This window comes from Ochlerotatus camptorhynchus, unplaced genomic scaffold, assembly GCF_037179485.1.
Source record: "Ochlerotatus camptorhynchus isolate MF236.1 unplaced genomic scaffold, CSIRO-AGI_Acam_v1.1 ptg000012l, whole genome shotgun sequence".
Lineage (NCBI taxonomy): Eukaryota > Metazoa > Arthropoda > Insecta > Diptera > Culicidae > Ochlerotatus > Ochlerotatus camptorhynchus.
In genome coordinates, this window is record NW_027040504.1 from 1,121,336 (window position 1) to 1,144,373 (window position 23,038).

The 23,038-nt window shown below is 39.0% G+C and overlaps 1 protein-coding gene across 2 annotated transcripts in view; it reads left to right on the plus strand.

The window, feature by feature from the left end:
• retm (real-time) overlaps positions 1-23,038 on the plus strand; it is a 54,809-nt gene continuing 31,771 nt past the window's right edge. For both annotated transcript variants that reach the window (XM_065221260.1, XM_065221261.1), the window contains exon 1: positions 1-616. In XM_065221260.1, the coding sequence (XP_065077332.1) occupies positions 554-616 (63 nt within the window). In that variant the 5' untranslated portion in view covers positions 1-553. The remainder of the gene's footprint in view (positions 617-23,038) is intronic.

Genomic DNA, 23,038 nt, shown 5'->3' on the forward strand with positions numbered 1-23,038 from the left:
AGAGCGAGTTTGGTTTTCCTTTCGGTCGGATCGCGTTCCGCGTTCGTTCAACCTTCCTTCGTCCTGTGCGTGTTGGTAACAATTTCTGTAACTACTGCTACCTATCATATTATTACCGTAACGTGTACCGCAAAGTGAAAATCGAATGTTTGTGTAACAATGTCCTGCGGAATGACATCACGGGGCTGAATTTTTTTTTACATCGACTACCGAAGAGGCTGCTGGGTGGAAAAGTTTGCAATTTTCCTGTGTGTTTTACGCCTCCCCACCGTTCATTTGTTTACCGTGTGATGGTGGCGACTGCTGTTGGGGAAATGTTTTAGTGTTTTCGTATGGAATGGCGGATGTGTTGGAAGATTAATATAGCACAAGAAGCTTAAATTTTACAGCATAACAACAGCACCGAAAAATTACGAACGGATTCGCACTTATTTTGGTGTAAGCACGAAAGAAGCAAAAACCAGAAAAGTGAAAATTTTCAAGTGGAATTCCGCCACCCCCAGGCAGCAGCTCTTGTTTGCGAAGAAATCGAAACGGATTACAGCAGTGGAAAATGGTGCAAAAGTACGAGTCCTCCGTGAGGATATATAAATATCCTTTTGAGCTGGTTATGGCGGTAAGTGACATTTTCGGTAAAAGCTAGTCCCATTTAATCGACCCCGTTTTTTTGCCCCTCGAGAATAAATGTATTTCGACATCGTTAGCGACAAAGAGAGTGTGTCACCAACCACCACTTAAACACGCGAAGGTTTTTGCACTCTGTTTCAAAGAAAATCTGTCGAAAGAACTGCTGCAACAGTCTACTACCATGGTCCGCTGACTTACAACATTGTACAAGAAAAATGCATACGCAAATAGCAAAAATGATTAGCTTGCAGAGCAAATTAATACTTATGATATAGATAGCCACTTGGCGAGATATGTCGCTTTTCAGCGTAAAAGGCTGTAATTTGCTCACATAACATTACTACCCACGCACATCATTTTCCCCTAAATCCACCAGCCCGCCGGAGTCTGTCTCCTTAGATCAACAAACAACCCAATCAAAAGAGAGAGACCTACTACATACATATACAAACCACTAACTGCAGCTATTGCTGCGGCCACAACATCAACCTCGAAACAGCGAAAGAGTGCAGAGTCAATCACTCTACTAAATGGTTACACGCGACGAAGCTTTTGCGCCATACCAAGCGAATGGTGGTTGCAGTTTTGCACGCCCTGCGCTTCCACCCATATGCCACCGCATTTTCCCTCCTTCGGTACATATAAACAACATTTATCTATCTAGGTACTGGGCATCTTCTCTTCATTCGTAACATAGTCTGAGCCTGCAGAGTGTTTTCATCTGCGTCTGTTGTTACTATTTTCGGCGATGATACCTATCAATGCGCAGTTTTACAATATTCAGTTTATTGAATAATATTGGAAAATGCATTAAGGTAAGTATGGCGTCACCTTCAAAAAGTTATTCAAAAAAAATGTAACGGAGATTTTGGTAATTTTTAGAAAATAATTTTCGGAAGTCCTGTTCGGTAAATAATCGGTGCTAGGTAACACTTGAACCAATTTTTTTTTTTCGAAAATTGTCGAACCTCTTAACGGAATCCTTCTATGAGCTTCTTGAGTGAATTGATTTATTTCCGTTATAATTGCTTATCTTTTGACAGATACGCGTATTTCGTCTACTACTTGCTCAACAGCTGGGTTTCTGCATACAAAATTAAATGCCATGCCAAAAATCCAACATTCGATAATACACTTTCAAAACAAACCGTATTAACATTTTACCGGAACGTTAAGTATTTAGTTGCACATAGTACAGTATTTTTTAGTTTTAGTTATACGCCCAGCCCCTTTTTTATACGGTCTTAATTTCCTTATTTTCCGATATTCATATGAAACCAAGCTTGATGCAACTGGTGTCGAAATATCAGAAAAAAATCATACCTACAAAAAAATTTAACTTCCCAACAGGAATAAAAATTTAACCGCGTTTAAAAAGGGTTTACAGTCAATTTTAGTAATATTTTAAGATCGACGTAGAATGCTAGTAGAAATTATGTGAACAAATTAGTGTTGAACATACGCCACTATGTTGAAGCAAACGGTCCTTAGATATTCAAATCGTCTTCTCCCATCAGAAGATTAGATTTACCTTTATCAATGAGCTAAAGTAGTATCCTCCTTAAATCATGCAATCCTACAGTTTATTTAAAAAATACTACATTGTGAGAGACTTCCAGTTACTTTTAAAACGGGATGAATTGCATTAAAAATATTATTTGGTCATTTAATAACAATGATTAGCGCTGGTACTAAACCTGTTCAGATTTGATTTTGATTAAACCATGTTGAGTTGCTACGACTACCATGACAAACTCGCTCTGTAACATAGCTCAATCGGAGTGGTGAAAAGATTATGATATAGGGTAGAGGACTACTTCGGGCTAATCGCCCAGTTTGGCCCTATCGAGCAGAAAACTTCAAATAAATCCATGATTTCAGAGTTAACAAATCTATTATGCGTTTGATACGATACTTTAGTTAATAAGCTACCGAACAAAGTCAATTAGAACGCGTGATATGAAGGTTTGCACCCACAATTCCCAAAAACAAAAGAAGCGCTCCGACCGAATCAATTTTTATCTTCATCCGATGGGCCGAAGTGATTTCATTGGCGTTTCAATGGCGTTTCAATGCGTTAGGCCGAGTTTAGAATCCGTAGGCCGAGTTTGGCTTCAAGAAGCAGTGTTAGACTTTTGACAATATCTCAACGATTGGTTTCTCTTTATCAAATCTTACGGTACATAAAGGTAAATAAATTTGGAAGTCATAAGTAATAATAACATTCCGTTTGGTGCTAAACTGCGCTAGATTAAGAAAGATTAAATGCGGGTTGTGCTTAATAGGCCGGAAATGGGGTATTTAACCCTATTGCTTACCTGCTTTGTTGCAATATACACGGTCCTATGTCCTATGTTCTCAGCATGATCTGAATCAAGAAAAGACATAACAAAAAAATGCCCATAAGGGCTCTGAACCATATGGTGGATTTTTTTAACTTTTGGTTAAAATTTGACAGATGGAAAGTTATCGATTAACCCTGCTATTCGAGCGTGGTTATTTTTGACAGACAAGAAGTTAAATTTTGACAACCGTGGCTGAGTTCTTCTCGAAAACCGGTCGATCGACAGCACAAGGATTTTCGAACATACAGAATAACTTTCGAAATGTCACTTTTTTAACCACGAATTAAATTTAACTCGGCAAATGGTTCACAGCCTAACATACGTGTATCATCATCGGCTTTACTTCGTGAAGCAGCTTACCAACAATTTGCTCGTTTTCTTGCCCCGACTGAGCTGTGTCGCACGGACTGCTTGTCATGAACAAAAAGGAAGAAGATTATATCATTATTGCTTTCCACTTCTGACATAGCGTTATCATTTGGTTCGTTGATCGCTTGTCATTTGGAGATATTTTTGATTTCTTGATCCCAGCTCTTCTGATCACGCGATGTTAAATAGCTGACACGAAAGTCACGTTTCCCTAACCCCCTTCGAGATTCAAAGGGACTCGAGAGTGTACCAATCGCGTCAGTTGATCCAGAAATCCGTACTCAGGCATAATCTGCCATATCTCGATCGATCGATTATGTCGTACGTGGATTTCAAATCGATGAACAAATGATGAACCTGCCATGATGCTGTCTTCATAAAAGTTGTTTCTTATATATTAAGCTACATGTGCTGAAATTCTGAGCTTAAACGTGTTTGCTGAACCAGTTTTATGCACAAAAGAGTAAAGGGAGGTTCTTTCTCCATGCATTTTAACCAATATCTATCGATCTATCTTCTATATATATATATGAATTTCTGTCTGTCTGTCTGTCTGTCTGTCTGTCTGTCTGTCTGTCTGTCTGTCTGTCTGTCTGTCTGTCTGTCTGTCTGTCTGTCTGTCTGTCTGTCTGTCTGTCTGTCTGTCTGTCTGTCTGTCTGTCTGTCTGTCTGTCTGTCTGTCTGTCTGTCTGTCTGTCTGTCTGTCTGTCTGTCTGTCTGTCTGTCTGTCTGTCTGTCTGTCTGTCTGTCTGTCTGTCTGTCTGTCTGTCTGTCTGTCTGTCTGTCTGTCTGTCTGTCTGTCTGTCTGTCTGTCTGTCTGTCTGTCTGTCTGTCTGTCTGTCTGTCTGTCTGTCTGTCTGTCTGTCTGTCTGTCTGTCTGTCTGTCTGTCTGTCTGTCTGTCTGTCTGTCTGTCTGTCTGTCTGTCTGTCTGTCTGTCTGTCTGTCTGTCTGTCTGTCTGTCTGTCTGTCTGTCTGTCTGTCTGTCTGTCTGTCTGTCTGTCTGTCTGTCTGTCTGTCTGTCTGTCTGTCTGTCTGTCTGTCTGTCTGTCTGTCTGTCTGTCTGTCTGTCTGTCTGTCTGTCTGTCTGTCTGTCTGTCTGTCTGTCTGTCTGTCTGTCTGTCTGTCTGTCTGTCTGTCTGTCTGTCTGTCTGTCTGTCTGTCTGTCTGTCTGTCTGTCTGTCTGTCTGTCTGTCTGTCTGTCTGTCTGTCTGTCTGTCTGTCTGTCTGTCTGTCTGTCTGTCTGTCTGTCTGTCGATTGGCGTGAAAATTGGTATACAGGGGTTTTTGGGGCCGTGGAAGGTTCTTATGATGGTTCGAGACCCCTCCCCCTTCTGTAAGGGGGGGCTCCCATACAAATGAAACAGAAATTTCTGCATAACTCGAGAACTAATCAAGCAAATTGAACCAAATTAGGCATGTGGGGGCGAGTGTGGGAGTATAAGGAGATAATTATAGGGGGTAGCCCCTTAGATAATAGGGGGGGGGCTACGTATATAATAGCATGCTTTTTTTTATTTCGGTGCATAAACTCAAGCTAATATTAAATCCCGAGCAAGACCGGGCACACTCAGCTAGTCCCCATATAAATTTTAAATCAAAAGCGCCAGCTCGTGTTACATCCGAATGAGCTGAAATTTTCAGAGAGTGGTTTTCTCACCTAATGGCACAAATTTATTGGTTGGCCCGTAGAAAAAATGATAAAAAATCTCCCATATAAATTTGGGCCAGCCTATTTTTCCGAGCCGTATTTCTTTGTTCAGTATTTGCAACTTTATGTTTTTTTCAGGGCGGCTTGTCTCGCCGGGGGACCATCGTGCAAAGCTCTGTTTAGAGTCCCACGCTGCCTCTAGGACGGTGATCAGCCGCTCGTAACATGGAGAACTGACGCCGTTTTGAGCCGCACCTCCATGGTGAACAGACGCTCGGGTTTGGAGAAGCATTTTCTCTATCACCGTACTATGGATACCGCGCCAGTGTTCGCGTGGCACCTCTTCACTTTGCTATTGGCGGACTGGCAACATTGCTCAGGCTGTTATCGTTATCATATGACTAGAGGGGCGTGAGGTTGGAACTTGTGAGGACCAGAGCTAGGTATTCCGCTCCTTCCAGTTTGTCAACTCACCATTTTGTAGCCCAGGGTAAGATTCGACACCCGTCTGATCTATTAATTTTTCGGGTTGGAAAATGTCTTGACTTTCTTGGGCATAGGATGGTACATTAACAAGTGGAAGTACTTCAATGAACACTAAATTGATAGGAGGAAAAACACTAATATGCTATAAGCAATAAGCTTGAAATGCCATTTAGTAATAGTAATACAAGTGGTATTCTTAAGCAATGAAAGCATTTTCTTTTGAGAAATTGCGGATTTCGTGGATCAAGTTTTGAAAATCTTGTAACAGCCCTGTATATGAAACCGAAGAAGCCCTGTATAATAAAGAAAGAAGAAGTTGTGCATCCAGAAAAAAAATCGGTTTCAAGAGCCACACAAGATTGGTAAATAATCAATGGTAAAGTTCACCAACGGCAAAACAAAACACTTCTACAACCAATGCTACATCCTTACCACAGTACTCTCAGCGCCATCGAGTAATCTCGCATGCTTAATTTTCAATCATTACACAGCTTTTTGCCAAGAGCTTGAACAAGGGCTTCCCTGCCAGCAAGTTTCATTTAAACGACGTCAAAAAAAAAAGTTCTCAATTACGCCATCAGCAATTATTATAAACTGTGTGTACGATAAAAAACACATGAAGCCAGTATATTTGAAAGTCATTCCCGGGTATAAGTTCATACGTACAGTGCCATGCATATTTATTTACATGTTAGAAGAGCTATTGAGTTACCAGGGAAGCCCCGCTAAGCATCGAAAAACAATTTTCGATCTTACGTAACCTTCTTCAAGTTGTGCATGTACATATTTATGTGCGACGTATATCGATACGCAGTAGTGGGGGGGGGGATGATTAACATGCCTCATGGCTACCGACCGACTGCGAGAGCATTTGAACCGAAATATGAGTTAATTGCAGGATAACGGCCTTCTTTTTGCCGCCTGGAAGACGTGGTATGGTTCTCCTAAATTACCACTTGTCAACGAGATTGTCGTCACTGCCTGGTACTTGCGAGAGCATACTACGCTTAAAAGGTCGTTATCGCGCTTTGACGACAGACAATGCGATTGTATGTTTCGCAGCGAACTAAACAAGTAAAGGACATTATTTCACGTGAAACTGTTGGTATATAAAGCCTGGGTCAGTGGACTTAATACAACTTTTATTAGCTCGTTTGACCGGTACCATGAATTATGACTAAAGTGATTGTGGTAGCATTAATAATTCTGGTATTTTTGTTTCTGTTTGGAACTTTGATTATAGTGATCACAGTGCTTTCGTATAGCCCATGCAATTCTACAGGAATTACTCCACCAGCTGTGGTACTTTATTTGCTGTTGATTTTTTTAAACTGATAAAGCGTTAAGTTATTGAAGTAAACGAAATGAAAATTGTTTTCTTACACATATGGGACAATAACGCGATTATGGACACTACTAGACAGATAACATCAGTAACACGAATACGCATCCCCTGCGAAGACATAGAGCCATTCAACCCGGACGTGGCGTCCTGTTCCAATTTCAAATCGATAAGCTGATAACCCTAACAGCTCTTGTGCAATTTCTTATCTGCTCGTAAATTGAGACGATTGCAAATTAAATCAACATGTTACGAAGCGATTAAACGAGAAGTGGAATGGATTGGAATTCTCGTTCGTTCGTTTGAACTTTTAGCTATTCTCGTAGTTTCCAAAAGAGATGGCAGATGGAGTCCTTCAGCGCTCATTTTTTGTCAGAGGATGCATCATCATATGTCAGAGCATCGATTAGCCAAAATCGAGCGCTGAAGGAATTTGAAGATGTACAGCACCCTAGTCTCTTCACAGCAAAGCTTATGCCTAAATGTATTTGTATAGCGTAATTGTGTATTTATGACCCGGTAAGGATCGATTCGCCCCAATTAAAAGCACCTGTTGAAGTTCCCTTTCGCTTTCCGTGGAAATGTGGCAACACATCATTTTCTGATCCTCATTTTCAATTGCCTCCACCACCATATTGCACAACACCGTGTAGCAAAAGCAACAATTTATAGGCACCAAGCATATGTATGTATGATGCTTTTTTCCATCAATATAAAAGTGCGCGCTAAGTGGAGGAACCACGGGTTCAGATCTAAAGGGGGTTTAAATATTTGATAGGGCTTTGCCACGTTGTAAATCGCGTGTTCGGATAAGGCTGGACTTTTTTTCTTCTTCAATCCCGTGAACCATTTAGCAATAACATCAATCACATAACAATGGATGATTGAGTGTTTAAGAAAATAAATAGCGGTTTGGATCTATGAACTAAAGGTTGTATTTCAGATAGATGTAACCAATGTAACTGCATTGAGGTATTAAGGAAATTGTCGCTGAAAGTGATGTGACATGGTTGTTTGTCATTCCATTAATAAATCAAATTTTTAAACAACCCCTAATGTCAATATGCTGCTAACAAGCTTAAATTATACAGATTTTTTTAAAGTTCCATCCAGATTAGCTGCTTCGTCTCTTTAAGGGAAGCAGGGTGTAGAATACCTGAAAAAAACCTGGAAAACCAGGAAATTCATTTTTGAACCTGGAAATCAGGGAATTTCATTCAAATTCAGAGAAACATTTCTTAGACACAGAAATTTATTAATGAGTATGACTAACTTTGCTAGTTTCAAACAACTGCAGGGCTGTTACAACAGGCGCGGATTTCGCGATTTTCGCGGATTTGTCGCGGATTTGAATTTTCAGTCGCGAAAATCGCGGAAACATTAAATGATGTCGCGAAAATAGCGAATTGAATGATGTACTGTCACACAAATTGTGGAATTCATTGTAACTTTTCCGTCCCGTATTATTTAGCTGTCATCAATTTTGTTGTTCATTTGGCTTTCAATTTTTTACCGGTTCAAACTAAACACCCTGCAAATAATCTAGAAATGATCTTAATTCCATAAGTCACACCGGATTTACACGGAAATTCCCTGAGGTCTGTCCAATGTGAGACATTATCATGTTTTTTTTTTATTTCCAATATGAAAATAGCATTTTTCGTTGTCAAATCATAAACGAATCGTATATATGCGAGTAATTGCCATGTATACTGGATATTCTAGGTTCTCCAAACCGTCCTGGAGTTCAGTTGAGTTGTTCTACTATATCAACCAAGACTGCAATAATGTCTGTAGTATCGAAATATGTCCAAACAGATTCAAAGTGTCTATGTGGATTGTACCCGACCTATTGCTACGTATACAAGATGTTATAGGTTCTGAAATCATTCTGGAGATCAGATTATTTTTCTACTTGATCACCCAAGACTAATTCAACAGCTGTAGTATCGAAATATGCCCAAACAAATTTGCAGTGTCTATGTGGATCATGCCAACCTATTTCCGTGTATGCCAAATGTTCTAGGATTTCCAAATCGATATTTCAATACTACAGATATTATCCTAGTTTTTGTTGATCTAGTAAAACAAATCATCTGAAGTGCAGGACGATTTGGAGAACCTAGTCATCTGGTATACGTGAAAATAATTAAACATTATCCATATAGAGACTATGAATCCAAACAATATTTCGATACTACAGACTTTATCCCAGTCATGGTTGATCTAGTAGAATAAATCATCTGAACTCCAGAACAATTTGGAGAACTTAAAACATCTGGTATACATGGCAATAGTTCATGCATGATCCACATAGACACTATGCATTTGTCTGAAAATATTTCGATACTAAAGACATTGTCCCAATCTCAGTTGATCTAGTAGATCAAATTATCTGAACTCCAGGACGATTTGAAGAACCTACAACATCTGGATTACTCGGAAATAGATCATGCATGATCCACATAGACACTTTGAATCTGATTGGACATTTTTTGATACTACAGACATTATTGTAGTCTTGGTTGATTTAGTAGAACAAATCAACTGATGTCCTGGACGATTTGGAAAACCTATAATTTCCGGTATACATAGTAATAAGTCGTTCATGATCCACACAGTCACATGAATATGATTCGGCAGACCCCAAGGAATATCCGTGTAGATACAGAACCGCGACGTAACCAATAAGTGTGACTTATGAAACTCTGGCAATTTCTCGATTATGTGCAGGGTGTTTGGTTTGAATCGGTCAAAAATTGAGAAAACTAGAGCCAAATTAACTACAACATTTAGGACACCAAAATACGTCAGAGACGCAAAGGTTAACTTTCAAGAAAATTTGCATTTCAAATGAAAATACATAAATTTTTTAAATAATGTTTCATCAAATCTAGGCCGGTATTATTCAATAGAATCTCATAATGTAAGGGTATTACATAATTACTCAGAATTTATACTATGCATGAATATTTTTTTTTAAGTTTACAAACGATACTCCTTCAGCTCAGTTGGTAAAGACGCAGCTACAAAGCAGGTCCATGCTGGAGGCGACTGAGTTCGATTCCCGTCCGGTCTATAAATTTTTGGGGTTGGAAAATTTAGGATAGGATGGTACAGGTATAGGTCTTTAGCTCTCAATTAAAATGTTAAAGTTGAAGTACTAAGTTGAGAGAAGGCAAAAATCTAATATGCTATAAGCAATAAGCTTGAAATACCATGTAAAGGGTGTCCACGATGAAATTGCCACACTATGAAATTGCTCTAACTTTTTAACCGTTGGGTAGAATTTAATGAAAATTTGGGTGGATTTAGTTCATAGTGCATTATTTACATCCTGCAATTTTTAAAGTCCTGTGATCAAAACTCGCGGAAATGGAGTCGAAAGAACAGCTCGTGCGTGATAAAATCTTGCGCATTCATCACGAGAACAAGGATCTCTCGCATCGTTCCATCGCTAAAACGTTGGGAATCGCGAATTCCACGGTGTCGCGAGTGATTAAGCGGTTCGAGGAACGGTTGGCCACCGATCGGAAGCCCAGAAGTGAAGGAAAAAGTATTCCGTACAACACCAAAAATCACAACCGCGTAGTTGGGGCCTTCAACCGAAATCCGAACGCCTCCGTTAGGGATGTGGCTAAGAAGCTGCACCTAAGCCGAAGTTTTGTCCAGAAGGCCAAAACTAAGGCTGGACTTCGAACGTTCAAGGTACAAAAGGCCCCTAATCGCGACGAGAAGCAGAACAAGTCCGCCAAAACCCGTGCCAGGAAGTTGTACCTCAACATGCTGACGAAAGTTGAATGCTGCATCATGGACGACGAAACATATGTGAAGGCCGACTTCAAACAGATCCCCGGCAACCTGTTTTTCACGGCCAAGGATAAGTTCAGCGTTCCGGAGCATGTCCGCACTCAGAAGAACCCTCCCAACACTCCGGAGCTCCGCCCCATCGAGAAGTACTGGGCGATTATGAAGCAGCACCTTCTTAAACGACCTAAGGTAGTGAAGACAGTCGAGGAACTGAAGAAAGTATGGGTTTATATGCAAAAAACGGTTGATTCACAGGTTGTGCAGAATCTTATGGCCGGGGTTAAGGCCAAGGTGCGGGCATTTGCGTATGGACTGTAAATAAAATACGAGTAAAATGGTAAAATGAAGTTTAATAGTTATTTCTCAATCCCTGAAAATTTGATGGCAATCGGATGAAAACTCGAATTTTGCGAATCAATTTTGAGTGTGGCAATGTCATCGTGGACACCCTTTAGTATTATACAAATGGTATTTTTAGGCAATGAAAACAGTTTTTTTTTGTCGCGGATTAGTATTTGAAGTCGCGGATTTATTTTGAGGAATCGCGGATTTCGCGGATCGATTTTAGAAAATCTTGTAACAGCCCTGCAACTGAATTACTCGGTGTAGTTTGAGGAAGGTTTTTCATTTTATATTTTAAATAGAGCTTGATGTTGCATTTTTGCAAGTTGAGCAAGAATTGCTCAAATGAAAAGATAGTTTGATGATTTTGCGCCCAATATAATTTCAGCTCCCACTGGGACACATTCCTGAGTTGAACTGAGATACGGAGGGTTGATGAAAATCTTTCCGTAGACACTATACGTTGTTATTTGTTGCAAAATTAAGCCTCCAAATGGGAATGTGCGTCACTTCGTAGATGTTACACTTAATTGCGTCTGACGAAGATCCTTTGGGCGCATTGGAGAGCTTTTGCGTAAATTCAACACTTGTAGTTCTTGTTCCTTCTTGTGTTATTTATAGCCTGATTTGCTCAGAGAATCAACTAAATAAAAATTTAGGATAATGGTCTTGCTTTGGTGGATTTTTGCTTTGATTGCTTGGAGTAGCACTTTTATGATTAAATAATGATTCATAGAAACGTAGACAAGGATTGCCTCGACAGCATAGAGTGGCTTTATTTAGTATTCTACACACTTAAAAAAATTCATGTAAATTTAGGTGCTCTGAGACTGACATATACGAGCGTCATTTTTGACATAAAATTGAGTCGTAATAGACGCAAAACTCAGCTCAATCAAACGTACTTTTCGTCGAGTAACGAACTTTTCAGTCTCGGAGCACTTAATTTTACATGACATGTTTGTTTACGTCTCATCCTTTATGTCAAAGATGGATTCCGTCACGTGTAAAATTAGGTATTTCTAAGTGTGTAGGTCTTCACTGTAAATCTGGTTAGTTCGGAAAATGATCTTCTCAGTGAAGCTTCAGCATTGCAATTGCGATGAAATTTATTTACAGAATTTTGGTGGTGAAGGCACTGTTCTTACGATTTCCCAATATAGGAATCTGGCCGCGAATTAGTGTTTGGTCAAGTGTATTATCCAGGATAATTTTCTTGTGGACCTGGGCCTCAAATTGTGCTCAAGGGAATAAAAATATGAAGGGATTAAAGACAAGTGTTTCATATGTAAGATGTAGGGGAACTGGGTGAATTTCTGTCCCTAACGTTTAGTTCGGAAACAGTAAGAAAATAACTTCAAACCAGGGTCGAAAAAGTTCACGATATTTCACGAAGTTCGACAAGAGAAAAGTTTGCGAGTTATAGTGAGTTATGGTGAATATTTTCAACACTGCTTCTAATACCCCGTTCCAGGGCTGAAAAAGTCACTAAAATTCATCAAAGTTCACTATGGATGAAAAATTCATTTCATAGTGAATGCTGGTGATTTTTTCATGATTTTTTCAACTCTGCCCCGTTCACTTTACAGCGTATATCACGTGATATACGCTGTCTTGCAATGAGCACTTATACATCTAGTTTTCACTGGAAATCCTATGTATGAGTGCTCATTGCAAGACAGCCTATATTACGTGATAGGCTGTAATGTGAACGAGGTATAAGGGCGAGAAAATATCCATGCCAAGGACCTATTCTCATATCATGGAATAATTCGAGCAAACTTGCTGAAAATTTTAAGCGATTAAGTAAGCCTTGTTTGCTGCTTCTGCGGTGCCTTTCCGTTTTTGGCAACACGTGATTTCTGTCTTTTCTACATTCAATAAAATGCATCGAACGCTTTATTCCATTTGAGATTGTACTGGACCACTCTTCATGGGTTAGAGAAGAGGTCCACGTGGTATTTCATGGAAAAAGTCCAGAAAGCACTAGCCAACTAACAATTTCGACTGCAGACTAGCTTATACAGCAAAAAATTGCCTTATGCAGCTAATTTGTAAAGGCTGGTCTGCAGCTAAAATTGTTTGTTTGGTGGCACATATCTGAGGAAAGTAATAGCTGATGAGGTCGTGTTGACAAAACCATGTAGACACTGCATCTGAATTTTTTTGAAAATTACTGGAACATCAGGGAATATCAGGGAATTTGGTTTTATTCATTGAGTTGACACCCTGGAAAGGGACTCCTGAGGGGTCCCCGAAAAAAAATTACATAGTGTTTATTACAAAGTTTAAGGATCTCACAGTTCTGTGTCGACTGTTGTAAGAGTAAGGGAAGTGAACGAAGTTGTGATTATTTTCCGAGAGAGGGTCAATGCCCGTAGCCTGCGGGGTTGTCGTCGTCGTTCTTCCGTTTACCATGTCATTTAGAGAGCTGGTGTTGACCAAGTGCCGTCGTTCGTCCATTGTCGTGTCATTTTTCGTTGCGAGATTGGCAATAGCCGGTGTCTTTAAGGAAGTCGAGAAGTAATCTTTCCCTGTCTGGGTCATTGGATAATGCGTCTCTGATGCTGGGACCGATACCGTATTGCTATTGGAGGTTTTGATTTGCAGGACAATTTATTATGAGATGCTCAACTGACATTTTGGTTAAGCACCCCACACATTGTTTGTGGAACCCATCACGGGATCCGAGATCGTGTGGTGCTTCCAGTTTATAGTGACGGACCAGCATTTTGTCTCTCCTTTTAGTTTCCGTAAGAAAGGGTCTCGGCTATTAGCAGTGTCCCATGCCGAAGCCGATGATCGTTTTGATCCAGAGTACTTCCGGTTCTGCTGGGGTTTTCGATCTGCCGTTCGCTGAAAAGCTTGGCCGCAGCCTCGTTTTCACTGATACCGCAGTGGCTGGGAACCCAGACATATACGGTGTTACGAAGCCATTCTTATTGCTTGCACCAACGGGTGTCGGTTCTTCGAACTCTCAAGGGCCTTCAGCACACTGGTCGAATCGGTAATGATGACCTTCCTGGTAAAGCTGGATTCCTTACCGGCCGGCAGCTGCCTCAGCCGAGAAGATCGACGTAGGTTTAGGAAGACCTCTGATGGTATCTAGTTTGGGGCCGAATACGCCATAGCCGACTTTGCTCGCTGTTTTCGAACCATCCGTATAGATGAGCTCGTAGCAATTCAACGTTGTTCTAATGAGCTCATTGAAGCACAGGGCCACAGTGTGGGGGTTCAGATTTTCTTTGGTTGGTTTATTTAATGCCCATATGATCTTGAGTGGACAATGGTCCCCCCAAGCTTCGTCTCCGACCCGGTGAACCCTGGACACTGGGGGAGGTTCTGATGGATGAAATCTTGGAGGAGCTTGTTTGTCTCTTTGAGGAGGGACACTCCCTCGTCGTCACCGGTCGTCTTCTCCAGGAATCTGGTGGCTTTAGAACATACGGCTTTTGCGAATATGTATCGGAAGGAGAGGATTCCAGCCTCGACACACGTGGCTGCTGCAGGACTGCAAGGGAGAAGTCCGAACACACTGTGGATGCATCGGTTGAAAGTTGGTGCGAGTTTATCGGTTACAGTATCAAAGTTTCTACACAGTAGCCCTTCGCTCATTTTCAGCTTCTCTTCAATGTTCATACTGCCGTACTCTAGCGGAACTATCCACCTACCCTCTTGAGATCTTTCTCTATCTAATAAATTATCACACTAAAGCTTCATGTTAGATAGCATTTCAACCAACTCGGATGTTTTAAGACCTCTTTTATACCGTTGCCATTATTGCGAAGAACCTTATGCTTCCGACTCCGACGAACCTACACTCTTAAAAACGGTCACGTCCGATTTACGTGAAAACATAGGTGGTTTTCGTCCACCCTATTTTTCACGTAACTTTTACCGGAATTGCACTTAGCCGATCAAAATTCAACTTCGATTATCTTCGTAATTATTCAGGTAAATAAGACCTGATTTCCACGTACTGCTTTCGTGAAATTGGGGTAAAAAATACTGGAAAACTGGTAACTTTTACGTGATATTCCGTTTTGTTTAAAATGCTGCTTCAAGTAATTTGAACGTGAATTTTGAATGAGAATAATGGAACTTATATGTAGAAGCAATTAATATTATGCAATTTCATCAGGCAGATATAAATTCTACGTGTTTAAATTGATACATAAAATTGAAATGCTGATGCCACTGTCTGAAATTATAAAACTTGAAAAAGGCTACATATAATCGTAAATAATGTAAATGAATCAAATTACCGTTCAATAGTTGTAGCAAGCTGCTGGGAAATTTTGAATTTTTGAGGTGTTCTTCCACCACGCTTGGTGACTTTTTTGCGTACCTGAAAACCACGTAAATCACGTTTCGCGGAAATATCGAAGTCCCAAACACACAAACACAAATACACTAAATCTATTTAAGTGAATATACGGTCGATTTCACCAACATTTTTAGTGGACATGCCGTGTAATGCATGTCAAAGTTACTAACGTCACGTATCATATGAAATTTTCTAAATACAGTTCAGTTACGTGATATTTCACATAAATCGGACGTGAGGATTTTTTAGAGTGTAGAAACGTTTTACAGGGTGACAAATAAACTTCGCCCTCTCTACGGAAAAAAATAAGATTTTAGTCCTTGGAATGTTTTCAAGGCCATTGGACTGGACTAGATTTTCAGAATTGTCACTTTGTAGAATAGGCGAATCCAAATGAAGAATCAAAGTGACTAACGTCACGTATCATATGAAATTTTCTAAATACAGATCAGTTCAGACGTTCAGAGATCATCAGATCAGACGATTGACTCACAGATGGCGAACGGGTGAAAATGATAATGACGCTTTGATATCTGTCAAATTGCTTGACATTTCTTTTAGTACATCATCATTTTTTTATTGCAGATCTTAAAACTAGGTGTCGCATGATCAGTTTTGGCTTTGCTTTGATTTGCCAATAGAAACTAAGCGATCGTTTCAGCCTCTGGTGGTGAATAAGGGAACCATCAAACGAGTGATGAGGGCTGAAATTGTTTACCTTTTCTGATTAATTTATCCATCGCATGTGCTTGTAATCATCATCTACACGGAATATGTTGTTTTCGGTATCGATTTTATAGTTATTCCGGCTGGTGATTTCACATTTTTTTTTTGTGATGTAAAAATTGTAATTTTGATGTAAACAAACGGTTTGGTTGACGTTTCCTCTCATAATCGCCTAGCGCGCTCTACGTTGGTGGCAATGACATTTATATAAGGTCTGGGCCAACAGGCAGCTTGCTGGTGTTAGAAGCAAAAATGTTGTAAACATTGCTGAACATCTGCGAACAGATAGAAATACGTCACTGCCAACATACTGAGAACAGATAGAAATACGTCACTGCCAACAGCTGTTTCGTGTAAAAAGATTAACATTGCAATTAAATACGAACACCACTAAACATTTGCACATTTAACTAACACCAATAAGCCCTTTGGCCCAGACCTTATATAAACGTCATTGCGTTGGTGGTGCATAGAAACAGCCTATTGAAAGCATTTCAAATGAATTCATGGGATAACAGCAAGCTCAAGATATTTCCGGATTAGCGGCAAGGAAGTTTTGACTTGAACTGCAGGTGAAATTTAAGGAAAGTTCTGAGTAGAATCCCATGCCGATTGTGAGGAAGATTGTCCAATTCTAATGAATATTCCAAATAAATTCAAGACAGTTCTGATGAGGGTGCAAAAGAAATTCATAAAAGCTACTGAATTCTAACGATTATTCCTATTGTAGCCGGGACAACTAGGGTTAGGAATCAAGGCACCTCTTTTTAGCGTAGTTTGCTTTAAGCTGTAAATATTTATTGTTAGCTTACGTTTCGCAGGTAAATAATAGGTCTCATAATTACATTTAGTGTTTAAGTAGAATTTCACTAGTTTTAAGCAAGAAATACAATAATTTTAAAGAATACAATTCAATCACTTTATAGGTTGCAAATTACTGTTCATCTTTTTTCTATTCATTAAATCTTCAACGATTGACAGTTACGTTGACGGCTGCAGCGATGACAAGCGGTGGTAGGGCTACCAGCATCTTTGCTCGTCCGTCCGTTACGAGTTCAAGGGGACTGCAGATGGATTGTAGCAGTGCCAACACCTATGTAACTCTAAAGCCAATTCCAAAGAATGTTTGAGGAGTGAATTCTGAAAAGAGTTCCGAGAAGCATATTCAGTAGGATGGGTCATCATGATCATTTTATCAGAACAATGTTTTTAAGTTCCATTTGGGGACCCCAACAATCGTGCAAAATTTGGGGACGATTAGTTGTAATCCGACTTTCCGTATTTCGTTTGAAATTTGTATGGAAATTACTATGAAGAAACCTACTTTTTTGCATTTCCATTCCTAGGGACCACAATTTGGCTTGAATCATATAAAAGTTAAGTCCAGGAATTACCAAACAACTAGAATGTCTCTAAAAACAAGTTATAGTTTCGAATTAAATGCCAAAAATCACCTGTCAACACTGCTGGTGTACCAATGAAAGTCAGATTCCAAACTGAAATAAATTCGAATTCGTAGTTAGAGAGATGGAGACCTGTTTACCTGGGTGCTGCGGAGTCGTTTGATTTTATTTTGCAAGCCAATGGAAACCTGCTTGAAAATTTTCCCAAGTTTAAAACTGTTTTGCTCGTTCTCAGTTGATTCCCGCCCAAAACTCTGAGCCAGGAGGGCTCGAGCCTCCATGACTCTATCAAAGTTTGTTTGCATACATGTTTCGCCTAATTATGTTTTACTGCTATTGAAAAATCAGCTGAGTCATAAAAATTGTGCTGGATTTTATACTTTCATCACTGAGTCTGCTGGTTTTTGTCTATGCACTTAAAATTAAGAATGCGTTATGAAAAAGTATGGATCATTTTTATGAGATTACAATGCTTGAGAATGGATAAGAACAGTAACTGCATTTGTTGCTTCTGAATGTTTGGCTCCCGTTTGACAGTTCACACTGGCTCCCAAGTGACAATCAGATTGAGTGAGTCCGCAGTGCTCAGTCGTTTACGTTTGCAGCATTGGCCCTTATGAAAGTAAGCATTGACGTTGACGGCGACTCTGCAACTCTTTACTCCTTGTAAAATCCCATAAACATCTGACAATCTATGCATGAAATCTAGCGGACTTTGTCTTATCTCTTCATTCCTCCAGCAAGCCGCCGTTTCTTCACGCAAAGATTGACAGAATCATATGGAATTTTCATAGGAGTGAAAGGGCTAGGAAATGTTCACCAAGTTCCACGCCTACACTGATGTTTGCTTATGAGATTTTACCATAGGAGTGAAGAGTTACAGAGTGACCGAAGAGGCGAATTGTCAATAGTCACGGTAAGGCATAATGAGCATGGAAACAGGTGAGGCCCAGATAATTTGTCGCCTCTTTTGTTCCTCCGCTGTTTAAATGCTTGACGGAGTTTGACGTGTGGGCATTCTTTTTTCGACTAGTTCTACAGGGGGCTTCTCAAAGGATTTTTAACTAATATTTTCAAGTCGGTTAGAAGCCAATCAAGAGTGTTGTTATTCAGTAATATTGCCTATTTACAGATGCAATATTTCTTCGACTCTTCGATCTTTTTGGTTTGCATTGGATTCATTACGGAAATTTTGTTGATTGCATGTAATTTGATGCAAACATTTCGAAGATTTGATGATTCCGTTGAATAGGTGTGAAACTATCATTATATCTGTGGTATGTTGAAATATTGTTAACTGTGCTTTTAGGGAGTCAACTTATGATTACAGCATGAAATATCCAGTTGATGCATATTAACGATTATTTTCGTTAGTAAATAGTGCTTAACTTTGATACATCTTGCTGGGAGTCCCACCCTGGGACCTTAGCCATAGTGGTCGAAAAAAATTTCAATTGAAGGCAATTGAAAAACATAGGGAGTGTTGAAATCTTGGATATTACAGCGCTCGATACCATTTATCGTGCTCCTTGTAAAATGTAAGCACTTAATTGAAAAATTTACATGGTCGTGTTTTTCCTCTTACGAAACCTAATGAATTTAAAGTTTGATGCAATTAGTTCCAAGAAATTAGAAAATGTCCAAATAAGGAAATGTTACATACATGTTTCTTCTAAGTTTACCACAGTTTTGCTGTGTGAATAAAGGTGATGAATTTGTTAAAGTTAGCTATATAATTATAAATAAAGCACATAAATGCTTAAGGAAATAGTAAGACATGAGTTCAGGAGTGCTTGGAACACATAGAATTATAAACCACGGTAGAATTATTTAAATGAATTGACAAGCCCCTTGATCCCTTTTCTCATATTACAGCTGGTATAATCAATTTGACAGATCAATGACCATTTATCAATGAAATGGGGTCGATTTTTGATGATCGAGTTCCACATATGTTATGTGTCCCAATCGAAGAGTCAGAATTTAAAATAATATGTTAATCCTGGAGCTTGAATTTCTGTGTACGGCATCATGAAAAATTGTCAATGTTTGCTTAGATAAGTTCAGAATTCACCTAATAGTACTCTTTATAATTTTCTTGAAATACCTGAAATTTCTAGACAAATTTCATTGAAAGTCTCTCCCAAAATTCCGTTATAATGTTCCCTAAAATTTCTCAAAACTCATTTGGCATTCTCATCATAATTCTCTAGCCAATGCTTCGAAGTTTCAGAATCCTGAAATTTTGTTAAAGTCCAAGAGGCTTTGTTTAAACTTCATTTGAAGTCAGAAATCTAACAAACAAAAATGCGAAAAACTGGCCTAGCCTCAAATTATTGAAAATGTTCTCAGGTAATTTTTTTAAAAAAGTTCTGAGCACAAGAAATCAAATGTTATTCCGTGGAACTCATTGTTTCTAATACAATTTATATGCGCAATCTATAAGTTTGGCTTAGAGCTCTTTGAATTGTTTACATGTAATATAGAAGACGAATTTCAAAATTCGGAGGCAATGTTCTTGAAAATTTTGGATTTCAACAATTATGTAAATTATGGTAATTATGAAACCTAAGAGCAGGCATGGAAAATCATTTGCATTCACTTCGTGCATTCATTTACATTCATTTGCCTCTAACTTTTTTCATCAACAGCATTTCGCAAAAAAATGTAAAGAGCTTTTGTAGGTTTTATTATTAGCTACAACTTTTGTTCATAACTCAAATCTGTATCTCTTATGCATGACGAGCCAAAGCGAACAGAAGCCACTAATGTTTTTCAGTGAATGTATTTTACATTCACTGAAAAACAGTAACAAGTTCTGCCCGGTCTAGTTCGTGATGCATAAGAGGTACAGATTTGAGTTATGAGCAAAAGTTGTAGCTAATAATAAAATCTACAAAAGCTCTTTACTTAATTTTGCGGAATGCTGTTGATGAAAAAAGTTAGAGGCAAATGAATGTAAATGAATGTATGAAATGAATGTAAATGATTTTCCATGCCTTCCTAAGATATTTTCAAAATTTAGAAAATTTACGTTGTTTCTCAATAGAGGGGTGGAGGAGAGTTTCATTTTTACCATTTTTAGTTATTTATATGAAAACTGAAAAAATATATTGAGCACCCGAGAAAAAAAACCGGAAATTTTAATTTTTTAAATTGAGTGGCAACCCTGCAAAAAGCAATTTAGAAGATTACGCAATAACGTAAAACTGAATAGCCGATATGAAAAGCCCCATTCTAAGGTCAATGTTTCTAGAAACGGAGATAGAAATCTTGAATGCATAAGAATCACGGAAAAATCCAAGACTTTCAATGGCACGTGCAATAGATTTTTGTAGAACTTTTGCTGACGAATGCCGTTGTACCTAGCTTGTGATTTTATCGATATTTCCTCGCAGACATACTTGGACATGAACAGAAAAATGCTTCAACTTGGAGCCTAATCTCTGATATTCTTCATAGAACCTGTTTAAAATTTGATCAAATCAGAATACAAGTTTTCTAGTCCTATAGAAACCTATTGAAAACGAACAAATGAATGCTTGCATCAACATCAGCTGTTGGGCGACAAAATAAAGCAACAAGCGAGCATACACTGACCATTAGATATATTTATCGCCTCTCTGTTGTTGTCGGTACAAAAACCGCCCCGAAGCGCGTGCACGGCTACTAAGTCTCTTCGCGCCTTGCACCTAAGTAGCTGTTTATCACACTTTGGCGCTCGCTCCTGAAGGCACGAAAGAAGGCGAGGCGGTATGTGACCATGTCGCCAACGTCGTTGCCAAATATTTGCTACCTTACAAGTAAACAAATTGCAAATTGGTAGCAGCGATTTTAAAGCAAGCTTTTGGCGCGCCGAAGGTTTGATATTGTACCACACAACTAGGTTTAACCGGACGTGCAACTTATGTATGTATTGTTGTTACTTTCTGCTCTGATTCGTAATAATCAGTGTTGACTTTGGCTACTGAATTATGGCGCCAAACATTGTACCTCGCAGATCTATTTGAAATCGAACAGTTCAAGGCGAATGGTTTGAAATTTTCTGTTGAGAAATTCAAAATCTCTGCATTTGGTTCCATTTATAGGCGAGCGCAGCTCTCCAAGTGTGCTGACCATAACAAAGAAAAGGGTTGGGAAGGTTTAAGTATTAGTAAATAAACTGGCAAATAGTCTAATGGAAATGAGTTCAACCAATCAATCGATGTTGACTCAACAATTAACATGTACCTAATACATTAGTCATTAGTCATCGCTCCCAACGTGCAAGCATGTGTCGAGTAGAATCACTCGAGTAAAACACGCACAAGCTATTTTCTGGCATTCCTACACACTTAAACAGAGACCCTGAGTTCGGTAAATAAAATTACCGTCTTAGATCGGTAATCCTAAAAATTACAGACGTTTCGGTATTTTCTCGCTATATTGCTGAAAACTGTAAATAAAATTACCGAATTTCGGTGATTTCATTTCAATTCAACGAAAACGGTAAAAAAAAATACCGGCAGATCTGTAAATCAGCTTAATCACTGACTTCGGTGAAATATTTTACTGAAGTTTCGGCAAACAAAGCGTTCCATTACCGAGTTCGGTAGCTTTCACAGCGAGAAACGTCAAATCCGCCGTAATGTGTTTTCGACCTTTAAAAAAAAGTGTGTGAGTGGAAAATGTTATGAAAAACAAAAAGTGAAATGATGGAGGCTTTTATGGACCAGCTGCAACGCATAAAGATGAGCAAATCGTAGATATTTTCCGTAAGTATGGTATTTCGTTATCTAAATAAACACCCATTGTTACAGATGGCCGATTTTTTCTGTCGGTCGCAAGTACCAGGCTATGTTACCGGACTGCACCGACATATCAATGACCATATAAGAAGAGAAATTTTATACCGGCAGCAATTTTCAACTTTAATACATTGACCACAACTGGAGCCAAATATTTGCATGGATTGCAGTGACCGCCAGCGCTACGAGTAAGTTTTGGGTTTTTAGATTTACGAAAAGCATATCCGTAAGAATAAAATAAAATAAAGGATAAGGAAAATTATTTAATTCAATTGATAAAACCAAGAAAATACCTTGAAACAATATTTAGGCGAATTACAGTTGAGTCGGTAACCTTTTAAAAAACTACAGATCTTTCGGTAAATTTCATTTTCCATATCGACTTCAAAATTACAGTTCTCCGGTAAAGTCGATTACAAATCATGCTTATTTTTTCGGTAAACGTTACTGATCGTTCGGTAAATTTGACAGCTAATTTTGCTGATTCAGTTTACAGATTTTTCGGTAATGTTCTCGATTACCGAAAACATTACCGACCGTTCAGCTGTTGAGAATTCGGTAAATGAATTACCGAAGTCGGTAATTTTTTCTAAGTGTGTAGCGAGCTCCAATCATCATAAAAGTGGAAAACCAAACCGCGGAAAAACAGAAACTTGACGCCTGTTTGTCGAAATTTTTTACCAAAAATCGAACCGGCATGACTCATCCGCATCAATTACTTATTTACGTGGTGACCTTCTAAGTAATGCATACACACGTGCGCTTTTTTTTTCCTGTCAGATGCAGCAGCCTCATTCAAATGGAGACAAGTGCACCGCATCGTTT